The sequence below is a fragment of the Nicotiana tabacum genome, chromosome 6 (genome assembly GCF_000715075.1).
Source record: "Nicotiana tabacum cultivar K326 chromosome 6, ASM71507v2, whole genome shotgun sequence".
In the NCBI taxonomy this organism is placed as follows: domain Eukaryota; kingdom Viridiplantae; phylum Streptophyta; class Magnoliopsida; order Solanales; family Solanaceae; genus Nicotiana; species Nicotiana tabacum.
In genome coordinates, this window is record NC_134085.1 from 153,095,031 (window position 1) to 153,110,750 (window position 15,720).

The window sequence follows — 15,720 nt, forward strand, 5'->3', positions numbered from 1 at the left end:
GAGTAAAACTGAAATGAATCCGAGTTCTTCATTTCATATTGAAACACCATTAATGGGGTCTTTAAAAAGCTTGAAGGTTTAAAATGGGTTACTTAATTTGATGAAAGTTTGAGAAATTAATATTGGGGCTGTCTTCGGGTCATCATGGGGAATCTTTAACTGAAGTTATAACAAATTTGGAGGAGTTTCTCTTAAAAAATTGGATTAAAATCGTGCTTGGAACAAGAACACACATGAAAATAGTGAAGAACACCAAGAACACTAATTTCCAGAACACCAATGTCTCGTTTTTTTAAAAAATGTGTTCTTTCCTGATTGGGTGTAAATTACATTTTTCTTTTCTTTTTGAGAATGTTATTTTTAGTTTGTTTATTAAATAGATTTAACATAGTTTTTTTCCTTTTTTTACTCAAAATAATATGTCCTTTTTTATTCATCATTCGCCACGTCAGCAGCGAATGCATTGCACAAACTTTGTAAGTCTGGCTGATTGTCAAAGAATTGCTTAATTAGAATAAGTTTTGGGTAGTATAAGTACTCAATAGGAACACCCTTAAGTTTAGGTATCTAAATAAAAATCGTGCCAACTTTAAGTGTCTCCGTATGTATTCAACCATTTTTATCACCTGGGAGTACGCCGTCCTGCGAGTATGTAACAATACTGTTGTGCTAGTCCCAAGTCAGGTTTATGGTTCTTACCTTGAACTGGTCTATCGATGAGTTGAGGAGGTGGACTGCACTTTTGTCCCCGATTGTGATGTTTTTGGTGGCAGCGACTAACTTGGCGAGGTCGTCCGCCTCGGTATTCTGTGCTTGAGGGGATCTGGTCGAGTTGACATTCGTCGAACTCGGGTAGTAGCTTGTAGATTTCGGGTTTAGTATTTTTGTAACCTCTGTTCCTTGATTTGGAAAGTCCATATGACTTGATTGATTACAGGTTGAGAATCGCAGCATAGTCTTAACCGTTTTGCCCTGTATTTGAGTGTCAGTCTTAACCCTGCAATTACGACCTCATACTCGGCCTCATTGTTAGTCATGTCCAGGCACCTTCTGGGGTTAGTGTCACGACCCAAACTGAAGGGCCATGACTAGCACCCGACCACACTTGCCGAGCACCAACGTACATTTCATCTAACCTTCATTATTATCTTTTAGGGCTGACGAGATCAATATAAATGGTAGACCTAGATCATGGACAACCAGCAATAAAATATGACGGCATGAACATACATAGCAGGGGATGACCAGACAATCAAGAAACTACATATAAGGTATGAGCTACCACGCTACTATGAAAGACTATACAACAAAAACTAGCCGACAAGGCATACCAAACTATACATGAGCCGACACCTGTCTATGAGCCTCTAAAAGAACATAAGTGTTGCAACATAGCCGGAATAGGGCCCCGACATACCCATAATGTCTATAACAAAAATTGCATACCAAGACCAAGGCAAGTCCGGAGAAGGGATCTCGCCAATCACCGCTGAACTAGACAGTCTACTGTGGTGGGGGAGCTGCACCTGCCTGTCTATCAGGACCTGCAGCACGACATGCAGTGTCCACAAATAAAAGGACGTCAGTACGAATAAAGTACTGAGTATGTAAGGCAAGGAACCATAAATACGATCAGTAACATAAGCAAGGATAGAGAATATACAACCTGTAACATCTTAGTACCTCTGAGGGCTACTTACATGAAATGCATGATACATATGTATAAATACATAAACCTTTAAAGCATTCGCCTCTGTGGGCATCATCATCATCATATCGTACCCGGCCATAATAGGCTCGGTAAAAAAATATACCCGGCCATCATAAGGCTCGGTAGAATCGTACCCGGCCACGTGGAGCTCGGTAAAACCCAACTGATCAGTGGTTGCACAATAGGTGCCGTACCCGGCCAACTATAGCGTGGCTCGGTAGAGTAAAATAGATACATATATATAATGCATGCTCGACTCATGGAATCACATTCTAAACCTTTCGGAGTGACGTAAGGTCGGTATCCTCTGTACACGTTATTAGGACTAACTCTTCACTATGAACCTTATAAGAATCAGGAAGTACCAACAACATTGATAACATAAGAATAAGAGAAGCAACATTAACATCAATCGTTCCATAAGAGGGAAAACAATGTAAGTACTGCTAGCTTCTAAGAGTAGAGTATCTTGGAAGCTCGTTCATTACATTATGTACAATCGGAGTCGTGCAAAAGAAGGAAAGGGATAGCCTCACATACCTTGTATATACTGCCCCAATCTCAAGCTATGCAATTGTCAAAACTCCTTAGTCTACAATAAGATAAACGATACTATCGTTATCATTTAAGCGTCATAACTATTATGTATCGACTACAACCTATTTTACGATGAAACGGACAACACCTCCCCTATATATATGACCTCACACCATTCAAAACAGTCACCAAACAGCCCAAACAACATCAATAATAAACGTATTGAGCCTCCCAAAATAGTCCACATACAGCCTAATCACTCCATACATACGACGACCACTGTAGTCGTGTCAAACAACCTGGAAATGTTACGAATAACTATCAGCCCATAACCCTACATATATATGGTGTTTATCCACACCCTTCCTCCTCCAAAACTCCACATGATAGTAGAAAAATACGCAGCCCAACAACAACGCAAAACAGTCCACAAAATAATAACATTACTACCAAACCTTTCGATATATATCTCACAAGTTCTAGCTTCAATGGCTTAGCCGCAACTTGGATAATCTTAAATACATATAGAGTAAGAGGTTCCTTACCTTTATACAGAAAGAACAACTCCAATTTGACCTTAAATTTCCATGAAATATCCCTCCAATGCTGCCACAACAACAAAGAGCAAAACTAGCGATCAATTAGTGTTTTTTGGCACTAGAATTACTTTAGAAGTCTTGAAATCACCTAGGATTGATATTAAGAACATGAGGGAGTATTTACAGAACATAAACCCTTTAAAACAACCTCCCACACGAGCTGAAATGACACAAAAATGAGCAACAACAAGAAGAACAAGAGACTTACTAGCGCCACGGAATTCCCGACACTTGATTTGTGTTGTTTGCCCTTTTTTGGGTCTTGAATCTTGAGAGAACCTTGAGAGGATATTACTAGGGTTCTAAGGTCTGAAAATAGTGAAAATAAATGACTTAAAACGGGTTGGAGGCATCCTATATAGGTCCAAATATCTTAAACCGACTTAGTGGGCCCCATAGAGAGGTGCTTGGCGCAGTTTCGCGAAAACGCGAATATCTCTCTACTCCGAGATCGTATCGATGAACGGTTTAATGCGTTGGAAACTAGACTCATAGATCTTTAATTTGGTTGGTAGATCACCCCGTAATTCCGTGTAAATTATGAGAAAAGATTAGAAACATTTGACCCAATGTTTAAGTAAAATTATGAACCTAAGTTGCGACAACTTTTGTCGACTTTTGTTTCATAACTCGTTTGACTTCATGACTTATGATACGGATATTATATGATTAAAATACCTTAATAAATGACCTCTTGAGTGTATTAAGCACCGCTAGATTACCTGGAAAATATGAGTTACAACATCCTTGATTCGTTTAACTTCTAATACTGGTTAATCACCCTTATACACTCTTGTATCACTTAAGACCAATAGGATTGACTTCTTATCATCTCAAAGATAATTCCTTCTTGGATTTATGTTAACTAATATATGGAATGAACTAACACATGTGGATATGGGTTGTAACACCCTCCCCCCCTTAGGAACATTCGTCCTCGAATGTAAGGGTTTATGGGGAGTTTAAATCATCGTGGATTCCAATGGAAATTTCCGATCAATTTTCCCCTATAAAATGGTCACTAGCAAAACTTGCATGTAATTAAGCCCAACATATGGCTTCACAAGGCTACACAAAGCAGTATGCGTATTTACATTATCTACATATCACCATTTTGTATTAAGGAGGAGTATTCTCAAATTATTGCTTACCTCATAGAGCCGTTTCTTCTTCCAATGTATCCTGTCTTCCACCAGCATCCTTGTTATCTTCATTCTGGAATAAGTAAGGGTATTTAGACTTCATCTCCTCTTCTGCTTCCCATGTCATTTCTTCCATATTTTTGTTCCTCCACAATACTTTGACGGAAGCTACATCTTTTGTTCTCAGCTTGCGAACTTGCCGATCTAATATCGCCACTGGCACTTCTTCATATGATAGGTCCTCTGTAACTTGTACATCTTTGATAGGGATGACTCGAGAAAGGTCTCCAATACATTTTCTCAACATAGATACATGGAATACCGGGTGGACAAATTCCAATTCGGATGGCAATTCTAACTCATAAGCAACCTGTCCAATCCGTCGAAGAATTTTATACGTCCCGATATACCTTGGACTCAGCTTACCTTTCTTCCCAAAACGCATAATACCCTTCATTGGTGAGATCCTCAGGAAAACCCAATCAACCAACCTCAAACTCTAGATCACGACGTCGGACATCAGAATAAGATTTTTGCCTGCTTTGTGCCGTCCTCAATCGCTCCTGTATCACTTTCACCTTCTCAATAGCTTGGTGAATCAAATTTGGCCCATATAATTCTGTTTCACCGACTTCGAACCATCCAACTGGTGATCTACATCTCCTCCCGTATAGTGCCTCGTATGGGGCCATTTTAATACTGGAATGGTAGCTATTGTTATAGGCGAATTCTATGAGTGGAAGATGATCATCCCAATTCCCTTTAAAATCTAGAACACATGCTCGTAGCATATCTTCCAGTGTCTGAATGGTACGTTCAGCCTGTCCGTCAGTCTGCGGATGAAATGCAGTGCTGAGATTTACCTGTGTGCCTAAACCCTTCTGGAAAGACCTCCAAAAGTTAGCCGTAAATTGAGCTCCTCGGTCTGATATAATAGATATGGGCACACCATGAAGCCTAACAATCTCCTTGATATACAACTTTGCATAATCTTCAGCCGTGTAAGTTGTCTTCACTGGCAGAAAATGGGCACATTTTGTAAGTCGATCAATTATCACCCAGATGGAGTCAAACTTATGATAAGAGCGAGGTAATCCAATAATGAAGTCCATATTAATCACCTCCCACTTCCAGGTCGGAATCTCTATATTTTGGAGCAATCTACCGGGTTTCTGATGTTCTATCTTTACTTGTTGACAATTGGGACACTGGGCTACAAATTCTGCAATAGACTTCTTCATATTATCCCACCAATACTGCTCCTTGACATCATGATACATCTTTGTCGAGCCGGGATGGATGGAATATCGGGATTGATGAATCGCATTCATAATCTTCTTTCGCAACCCTGCCACATTAGGCACACACAATCGGCTCTGGTATCTCAGTGCCCCATCTTTTCCGATCCCAAAAACCATACTTTTACACTGTTGAATGCTTTCTCTTAATCGTACTAAGATAGGATCTTCATATTGTCGTGCTTTTACCTCGGCTACCAAAGATGATTCTGATGTATTCTGTACAGTAACACCTCCGTCATCAGAGTCTAACAATCTGATTCTCATATTGGCTAGTTGATGAAGCTCTTTAATCAACCCCCATCTACCTGCCTCAATATGTACTAAGCTTCCCATTGATTTACGGCTGAGAGCGTCTGCCACAACATTGGCTTTACCGGGATGATACAATATCTCGACGTCGTAGTCTTTCAATAATTCAAGCCACCTACGCTGCCTCAAATTCAACTCTTTATGCCTGAAGATGTATTGTAAACTCTTGTGATCTGTGTAGATGTCAACATGGACGCCGTATAAGTAGTGCCGCCATATCTTCAAAGCATATATTACTGCAGCCAATTCCAAATCATGGGTTGGATAATTCTTTTCATGCTTCTTCAATTGTCTTGATGCATAAGCAATCACATTCCCACGCTGCATCAATACGCACCCCAAACCTATACCTGAGGCATCACAATATACCACATAACCTTCTGTTCCTTCAGGAAGAGTGAGCACTGGTGCAGATGTCAATCGATTCTTCAACTCCTGAAAACTACGTTCACAAGTGTCAGACCACTGGAATTTGGTAGCTTTTTGTGTTAACTTAGTCAATGGTGATGATATAGAGGAAAATCCTTCTACAAACCGCCTATAATATCCTGCTAGCCCTAGGAAGCTGCGGACTTCTGATGGTGTTGTAGGTCTCGGCCAATTCTTTACTGCATCGATCTTCTGAGTGTCAACACTAATACCCTCATCAGATATCACATGGCCAAGGAATGCTACTGAGTTCAGCCAGAATTCACATTTGGAGAGCTTAGCATATAACTTACGATCCTGAAGCGTCTGTAATACTATCCGCAAGTGGCCCGTATGTTCCGCCTCCGAACGAGAATATACTAGAATGTCATCAATGAATACAATCACGAACACATCAAGATAGGGCCTGAATATAGTATTTATGAGATCCATAAAAGCTGCTGGGGCATTTGTTAGCCCGAACGACATCACCAAGAACTCAAAGTGCCCATATCTTGTCCGGAAGGCCGTCTTTGGAATATCCTTCTCCCTAACCCTCACCTGATGATACCCTGAACGTAAATCAATCTTAGAGAAATACTTGGCACCCTGGAGTTGGTCAAACAGGTCATCAATTCTTGGAAGTGGATACTTGTTCTTTATAGTAGACTTATTCAACTGTCGATAGTCGATACACATCCGTAACGACCCGTCTTTCTTCCGCACGAATAGGACTGGTGCACCCCAAGGTGAAGTGCTAGGCCTAATAAAGCCCTTATCCAGCAAGTCCTTCAACTGCACCTTCAACTCTCGCAACTCTGCCGGGGCCATTATGTATGGAGGAATAGAGATCGGTTGAGTGTCAGGCAACACATCAATGCTAAACTCAATCTCCCTTTCAGGAGAAAGGCCTGGGAGTTCATTTGGGAAAACATCTGGGAATTCGTTGACCACAGGGATTGATTGTAAAGTAGGCGGTTTCGCCTCCGCATCCCTAACGCGAACGAGATGATAAATGTAACCTTTTGAGATCATTTTCCTTGCCTTAAGATAGGAAATAAACCTACCTTTCGGTGTAGCAATGTTCCCTTTCCATTCAATGACGGGTTCACCCGGAAATTGGAACCTAACTATCTTCGTACGACAGTCAACATTTGCATAGCATGAGGCCAACCAGTCCATTCCCATTATCACATCAAAATCAACCATTTCTAACTCAAATAAATTTGCCGAGGTTTGACGACTACAAATCATCACAGTGCAACCTCTATATACCCTTCTAGCAATCACAGAATCTCCTATCGGAGTAGATACCGCGAGGGGTTTACTTATCAATTCAGGTTCAATGCCAAACTTATTAGCCACAAAGGGTGTAACATATGATAATGTAGATCCCGGATCAATCAACGCATATACATCATAAGAAAACACAGATATAATACTTGTAACAACATCTGGAGACGACTCGAGATCCTGTCGACCTACTAGAGCATAGGTTCGATTTTGAGCACCACTCGAACTCGGCACTGCACCTCTACCCCTACCACGACCTGTCGACTGCTGAAAACCCCGTGCTGGAGGTCGAACTGATGAGGAAGAACCAGACACAGATCCAGTCGGCTGAGCCATACCATCACCTCCTCTATTAGGACAATCCCACATCATATGGCCAGGCTGCCCGCACGAATAGCATGCATCAGAACCTCGACGACACAGTCCAAAGTGGGCCTTGCCGCACTAATCACAATGTGGTATTGGAGGTCTCATCTGACTAGTATCCCTGTGATGTTGCGAGCCAGATGCCCGCGAACTCTGACCTGGACCAGAATAGGATGGATCATATCGAGGCCTCTGAAACTGTGGAGGAGCACTAGCTACAGGTGGCGCCGAACTCCTCGAAAACTGTGTCCTGATGCGGCCTCTGAAGTCATCAGAATACCCTGCAAATCTCGCCCTCTTATGCTGGCCTCTATCCTGCTCCCTAACTGCCCTCTGCTGGCGTTTACGATCCTCTAGGGTCTAGGCATAAGCTTGAATACGGGAAATATCCATGCCATCCACCAAGGAGGCTGTCGTACACTCATTTATCAGATGTGGTCCCAACCCATTCACGAACATATGCACCCTATCACTCATCTCGGCCACCATATGGGGAGCATACCTTGCTAAAGAATCAAACTGCATACTGTACTCTCGCACACTCATATTACCTTGTCTAAGGTTCAAGAACTTATCAGCTCTAGCTCGTCGTATCTCAACTGGCAAGTAGTGACGAAGAAAGGCCTCAGAAAATTCCTTCCACACAGCTGGAGGAGGGTTCGAACCCCTGGATCTCTCCCAACTATCATACCAGAGAACCGCTAAATCCCGTAGCCGATAAGAAGCCAACTATACTGCCTCTGTATCACTAACATGCATAACCCGAAGTGTACGATGAACTTGGTCAATAAAAGTCTGTGGGTCCTCCTTGGGGTCTGATCCGGTAAACACTGGAGGGTCTAAATTAATAAATCACGAACTCTTGTACTAACTGGTTTCTCAACAGCACCTGTATTCTCCCTCTGAGCCTGAGCAGCTACCAAGCTAGTCAATAACTGCAAAGCACTCCGCATATCCTGGTCTGGAGTGCCAGACGGAGGAACTGGAGGCGCTGGGTGCCTTCTAATATCCTTTGGAGGAGATGGAGTAGATGGGGTATGAGAGGGCATCTCACTTTGAGCCTCACTTTGTCCTGCTCTGACTTGGGGTACCTGACTGGTACCCTCTCCCGCTGCTGTATCAAGCCGTCTACTAATCGTTTGCTTCCTAGTCGAAGGCATCACTAAAAAAAAACAAGGTGAATATTAGAGACGAACACTTACGACTCAACTCTACGCACGATCTAGATTCAGGAAGAAGGTAACAACCCTAGATGTCATGTAGCCTCCTGATTATAAATGTGGCGCGCTACACATCCATAATCAAGACTCTACTAGACACGGCTCATAGACAACCCCTAGGACAGACTTGCTCTGATACCAAGTTTGTCACGACCCAAACTGAAGGGCCATGACTAGCACCCGACCACACTTGCCGAGCACCAACGTACATTTCATCTAACCTTCATTATTATCTTTTAGGGCTGACGAGATCAATATAAATGGTAGACCTAGATCATGGACAACCAGCAATAAAATATGACGGCATGAACATACATAGCAGGGGATGACCAGACAATCAAGAAACTACATATAAGGTATGAGCTACCACGCTACTATGAAAGACTATACAACAAAAACTAGCCGACAAGGCATACCAAACTATACATGAGCCGACACCTGTCTATGAGCCTCTAAAAGAACATAAGTGTTGCAACATAGCCGGAACAGGGCCCCGACATACCCATAATGTCTATAACAAAAATTGCATACCAAGACCAAGGCAAGTCCGGAGAAGGGATCTCGCCAATCACCGCTGAACTAGACAGTCTACTGTGGTGGGGGAGCTGCACTTGCCTGTCTATCAGGACCTGCAGCACGACATGCAGCGTCCACAAATAAAAGGACGTCAGTACGAATAAAGTACTGAGTATGTAAGGCAAGGAACCATAAATACGATCAGTAATGTAAGCAAGGATAGAGAATATACAACCTGTAACATCTTAGTACCTCTGAGGGCTACTTACATGAAATGCATGATACATATGTATAAATACATAAACCTTTAAAGCATTCGCCTCTGTGGGCATCATCATCATCATATCGTACCCGGCCATAATAGGCTCGGTAAAAAAATGTACCCGGCCATCATAAGGCTCGGTAGAATCGTACCCGGCCACGTGGAGCTCGGTAAAACCCAAATGATCAGTGGTTGCACAATAGGTGCCGTACCCGGCCAACTATAGCGTGGCTCGGTAGAGTAAAATAGATACATATATATAATGCATGCTCGACTCATGGAATCACATTCTAAACCTTTCGGAGTGACGTAAGGTCGGTATCCTCTGTACACGTTATTAGGACTAACTCTTCACTATGAACCTTATAAGAATCAGGAAGTACCAACAACATTGATAACATAAGAATAAGAGAAGCAACATTAACATCAATCGTTCCATAAGAGGGAAAACAATGTAAGTACTGCTAGCTTCTAAGAGTAGAGTATTTTGGAAGCTTGTTCATTACATTATGTACAATTAGAGTCGTGCAAAAGAAGGAAAGGGATAGCCTCACATACCTTGATACTGCCCCAATCTCAAGCTATGCAATTGTCAAAACTCCTTAGTCTACAATAAGAGAAACGATACTATCGTTATCATTTAAGCGTCATAACTATTATGTATCGACCACAACCTATTTTACGATAAAACGGACAGCACCTCACCTATATATATGACCTCACACCATTCAAAACAGTCACCAAACAGCCCAAACAACATCAATAATAAACGTATTGAGCCTCCCAAAATAGTCCACACACAGCCTAATCACTCTATACATACGACGACCACCGTAGTCGTGTCAAACAACCTGGAAATGTTACGAATAACTATCAGCCCATAACCCTACATATATATGGTGTTTATCCACACCCTTCCTCCTCCAAAACTCCACAATATAGTAGTAAAATACGCAGCCCAACAACAACGCAAAACAGTCCACAAAACAATAACATTACTACCAAACCTTTCGATATATATCTCACAAGTTCTAGCTTCAATGGCTTAGCCACAACTTGGATAATCTTAAATACATATAGAGTAAGAGGTTCCTTACCTTTATATAGAAATAACAACTCCAATTTGACCTTAAATTTCCATGAAATATCCCTCCAATGCTGCCACAACAACAAAGAGCAAAACTAGCGATCAATTAGTGTTTTTTGGCACTAGAATTACTTTAGAAGGCTTGAAATCACCTAGGATTGATATTAAGAACATGAGGGAGTATTTACAGAACATAAACCCTTTAAAAAAACCTCCCACACGAGCTGAAACGACACAAAAATGAGCAACAACAAGAAGAACAAGAGACTTACTAGTGCCACGGAATTCCCGACACTTGATTTGTGTTGTTTGCCCTTTTTTGGGTCTTGAATCTTGAGAGAACCTTGAGAGGATGTTCCTAGGGTTCTAAGGTCTGAAAATAGTGAAAAGAAATGACTTAAAACGGGTTGGAGGCATCCTATATAGGTCCAAATATCTTAAACCGACTTAGTGGGTCCCATAGAGAGGTTCTTGGCGCAGTCTCGCGAAAACGCAAATATCTCTCTACTCCGAGATTGTATCGATGAACGGTTTAATGCATTGGAAACTAGACTCATAGATCTTTAATTTGGTTGGTAGATCACCCCGTAATTCCGTGTAAATTATGAGAAAAGATTAGAAACATTTGACCCAATGTTTAAGTAAAATTATGAACCTAAGTTGCGACAACTTTTGTCGACTTTTGTTTCATAACTCGTTTGACTTCATGACTTATGATACAGATATTATATGATTAAAATACCTTAATAAATGACCTCTTGAGTGTATTAAGCACCGCTAGATTACCTGAAAATACGAGTTATAACATCCTCGATTCATTTAACTTCTAATACTGGTTAATCACCCTTATACACTCTTGTATCACTTAAGACCAATAGGATTGACTTCTTATCATCTCAAAGATAATTCCTTCTTGGATTTATGTTAACTAATATATGGCATGAACTAACACATGTGGATATGGGTTGTAACAGTTAGTCACTTTTCCGGTTGGGACTTCGAGTACAAGTCCCAGTCCGGACCCTAACGCATTGGATGCGCTATCGGTGTACTACAAGACCTAGAGGTCTCGTGCTTGGGGAGAAGCATGGACGACTTCTCTTTTGACTCCAGGCATTATTTTTGTGTTGCGACAAAGTCTACAAGGAATTGTGACTTTATCACTATTCACGGCTGATATGTGATATTATGCTTGCTCAGTTCGATAGCCCATTTGGCCAACCTGCCCGATAGCTCAGGTTTATGCAAAATGCTTCTTAAGGGGAAAGTCATGACAGCCGAGATGGGGTAGCATTAGAAATACAGTCTAAGATTACGTGAAGCTACGACTAAATGCAGAGCTAGTTTTTCGAGGTGAGGGTATCCCGTCTCGGCGTCGACTAGTCTTTTGATAATGTAATATATGGGAGACTGCGTACCTTTGTTTTCTCGGACCAGGACTGTGCTTACCACTTTTTTGGATAGGGCATGGTAGAAGAGGAGATGTTCCCCCGGATTTGGTTTTGAAAGTAATAGTGGCGATGAAAAATATGCTTTTAATTCCTTCAGGGCTTGGACGTACTCAGAAGTCCATTGGATACTGTTATCCTTTTTGAGTACACCAAAGAATCTGTGACACTTATATGATGATCACGAAATAAATCTTGAAAGAGCGGCGATACGGCCAGTTAACTTCTGAAACTGTTTTTTGGTGGTCAGGTGTTCTGGTATCCCTTTGATGGCTCTTATTTTATTAGGGTTGACCTCGATCCCTCGCTACGACACCAGGAAACCTAGATATTTTCCTGAGGCCACATTGAATGCACATTTTTCGGAATTCAATTTTATTCTGTACCGTTTGAGTATGTCGAAGGTTTCTCTTAGGTGATCGATGTGATATTCTTTCCTTTTGAACTTGACCAGCATTTTATCTTTATAGACTTCTATCATTTTGCCGAGTTGGTCTTTGAACAATCTCATCACTAATCTTTGGTAAGTTGCCCTTGCGTTTTTCAATGTGAAGGGCATGACCCTGTAGGAGTACGTACCCTGGTGGGTAGGGCTGTTCATTCGGATCGGATATCTAAAATCCGATCCATTCAATTTCGGATTTCGGATTTTGGATTGGATCAGATTTCGGATTGGTATTTTAAAATTTTGGATTTCGGATAAGATTCGGATTGGATTCGGATTGGTATATTTTAATCCGATCTGATCCGAAATCCGAAATTATTAGGGAATGTATAAATACTACACTTTAATTTCGGATAGTCAGTACTTCCTTTACATCAACCTCCAAGTTATTACCTTTACAATTGCTAGATTTAGCTATATTGGCACCATAGTACTCTCATAATTGCATAAACATGAATTTTTCTTAATGTATTGCTTCTTTTACAAAGAAAATATATATATTAGTTTAACTTTGAGGCATAATAATACGATCCGAAATCCGATCCGATCCAAACTTTAAAATCCGATCCAATCCGATATAATTCAGATCGAATTCGGATTGCATTTTCTAGAATCCGAAATCCGAAATCCGAAATTCAAATCCGAAATGTGCTAAATCCGATCCAATCCATGCACAGCCCTATTGGTGGGTGATGAAAGCGATTTCTCCTGATCCTCTTCTTCCATGAGGATCTAATTATAGCCCAGTAGGCGTCCAAAAAACTCAGTAGTTGATTTGTGGCCATTGCGTCGATGAGTTGGTCGATATGAAGTAATGAAAATGAATCCTTGGGGCATGCTTTGTTATAATATATGCACATCCACCATTTCCCATTCTTCTTTTTCACCATGACCACGTTGGCGACCCATTGGGGTATTTCGACTCCCTGACGGAGCCGTTTTCCAATAATTTCTCCACCTCTTCGCATACTGTGTCATTAATTATGGAGTTGCACTTACGCCTAACTTGTCTCACTGGGGGTGGAATGGATCGACGTTCAGTCTGTGCGTGGCGATTTCTTTTTGGATACCTGGAATATCTGCATGGCTAAAAGCAAACAATTATGCGTTAGCAGTTAACAATTGACGAAACTTACCCGGTTCCTAAAGTTTGCAGCCGATGTAAGCTTTCTTGTTGAGGTTGTTGATATCAAATTGAATGGGGTCGTGGTTTTCTACGGTCAACCCTATAGCTTCGATCGTAAAGGGGTCTCTGATGATGTCATTGCTATCATTGCATATCGACCTCGACCCTGTTAATTGCTATATCTCTTTTTCATTGTCCTTCGTTTGTTGAGTGACCGAGCAATCTAGGGTGATGTGGTAGCATTCCCAGGATGTGTGTTGTTCCCCTCGTATACTGAATACTCCCCATGGAGTTGGGAATTTTATGACTTGGTACAAGCTAAAAGGGATGGCTCTTATGGTGCGTATCCATGGTCGTCCTATTACGGCTTGTATGAAATGACTCGGTCCATGATATAGAACACGATTTCCAGAGTGACGCCGTCGGCCAGGATAGGGAGTGTGATTTTGCCAAATGTTCGCTCAACTGCATTGTTAAAACCCATTAATGTGATACAATGTGGCACTATCTTATTTTTGAGTTTCATTTGTGCAAGTACTCGAGGGTGTATAATGCACGCGCCGCTCTCATCGTCTACCATAATGCGTCTCACATCGGTATCTAAAATTTGTAAAGTGATAACAAGGGCATCATAATGAGGTAAAGCCAAATCGTCAGTGTCTGACTTATCGAAGATGATACTTTCTTTGAGTTCATCATAACGTTCGTGGGTTATTGATCGTTTGAGCTTGTGGGCTGTGGTGAACTTCACACTGTTAATGGAAGCATCGTCGCCATTGCTGATGATCATGTGGATGGTGCGGGTTGGTAAGGGCAGTTTCGGCGGTCCCTGATGTTGTTCACGTCCTCTAGCAAAGGTAGTCCTTCCCCGATCGCTCAGCAGCTCTTTGAGGTGTCCTTGTCGTAGCATGTTTATAACCTCCTGTCTTAGGGCGATGCAATCCTCGATTTTGTGTCCTCGTTCTTGGTGGAACTCGTAAAGGGCATCTGATTTTGTGGTACACGGGTTTAACCTCATCTTTTGTGGCCACTTCACTTTTGGTCCGAGTTTCTCCAAGGGGTAGACTATTTTTGTAGGTGACATATAAAAATTGTGATCGGGTAGTAAAGTGGGCATACCTCTTTCGTTCCGGTGAGTCCCTGCCCTTGATCTGGGTGGGCCGTCTTCGTGGCGGGATGTTCACGCAATGGCGATTTTGACATATGGTAGATGTCATTCCCTGTTGGGTCGCGGAGCTGCGAGGTCCCTTCTGATATCATTTCTTCGATCTTTTCTGGATTCGGCTTGTACTGAGTTCAATTGATGGGTCGACCCATTGAGGTCGTCCTCTTCTGCTCGGAACTCGACACAACACGTGTTGTGTATTTCATCCTATGTAGTTGGTGGTACTTCAGAAGCCGACTTAATAACTTTCTCATTGCCCTTGAACCATTTCTACTTAGCCCATTCTGAAAAGTTACGACCACCATCCCTTCCGATACAGTCGGCAAGGTCATTCTTACTCGGTTGAAGCAGGAGAGGAAATCCCTCAATCCCTCTCTCAGAGACTATTTAATAGCAAATATGTTGTTAACTCTCGCCTTAGCCTTCTTGGCCCCAGCATGGGCCGTTACGAACTTGTCGGCCATTTCTTCGAAAGTTTCAATGGAACTCGCAGAAAGTTGTGAATACCATGTTAACACTCCTCCCGTGAGGGTCTCGCAACAAAATGGAGGATACTTGTTCCTTGGAGAGATCATTGCCTTTCACGGCGGTGATGTAATGAGTCACATGGAGGAAATCCCTCAATCCCTCTCCCGGAGACTGTTTAATAGCAAATATGTTGTTAACTCTCGCCTCAGCCTTCTTGGCCCTAGCATGGGCCGTTATGAATTTGTCGGCCATTTCTTCGAAAGTTTCAACGGAACTCGCAGACAGTTGTGAATACCATGTTAACACTCCTCCCGTGA

At 41.9% G+C, this 15,720-nt stretch overlaps 1 protein-coding gene across 1 annotated transcript; it reads right to left on the reverse strand.

Annotated features, from left to right (window-relative positions):
* Positions 1–14,131: 14,131 nt before the first annotated feature.
* Positions 14,132–14,788, reverse strand: LOC107822547 (uncharacterized). The gene has a single exon (XM_016649100.1). The coding sequence runs from the start codon at positions 14,786–14,788 to the stop codon at positions 14,132–14,134; it is 657 nt and encodes a 218-aa protein (XP_016504586.1).
* Between the last annotated feature and the right edge of the window lie 932 nt (positions 14,789–15,720).

What these genes read in the sequence shown, in the direction of transcription:
- LOC107822547 (XM_016649100.1), bottom strand. Translation starts at nt 14,788, where the DNA reads ATGAGGTTAAACCCGTGTACCACAAAATCAGATGCCCTTTACGAGTTC.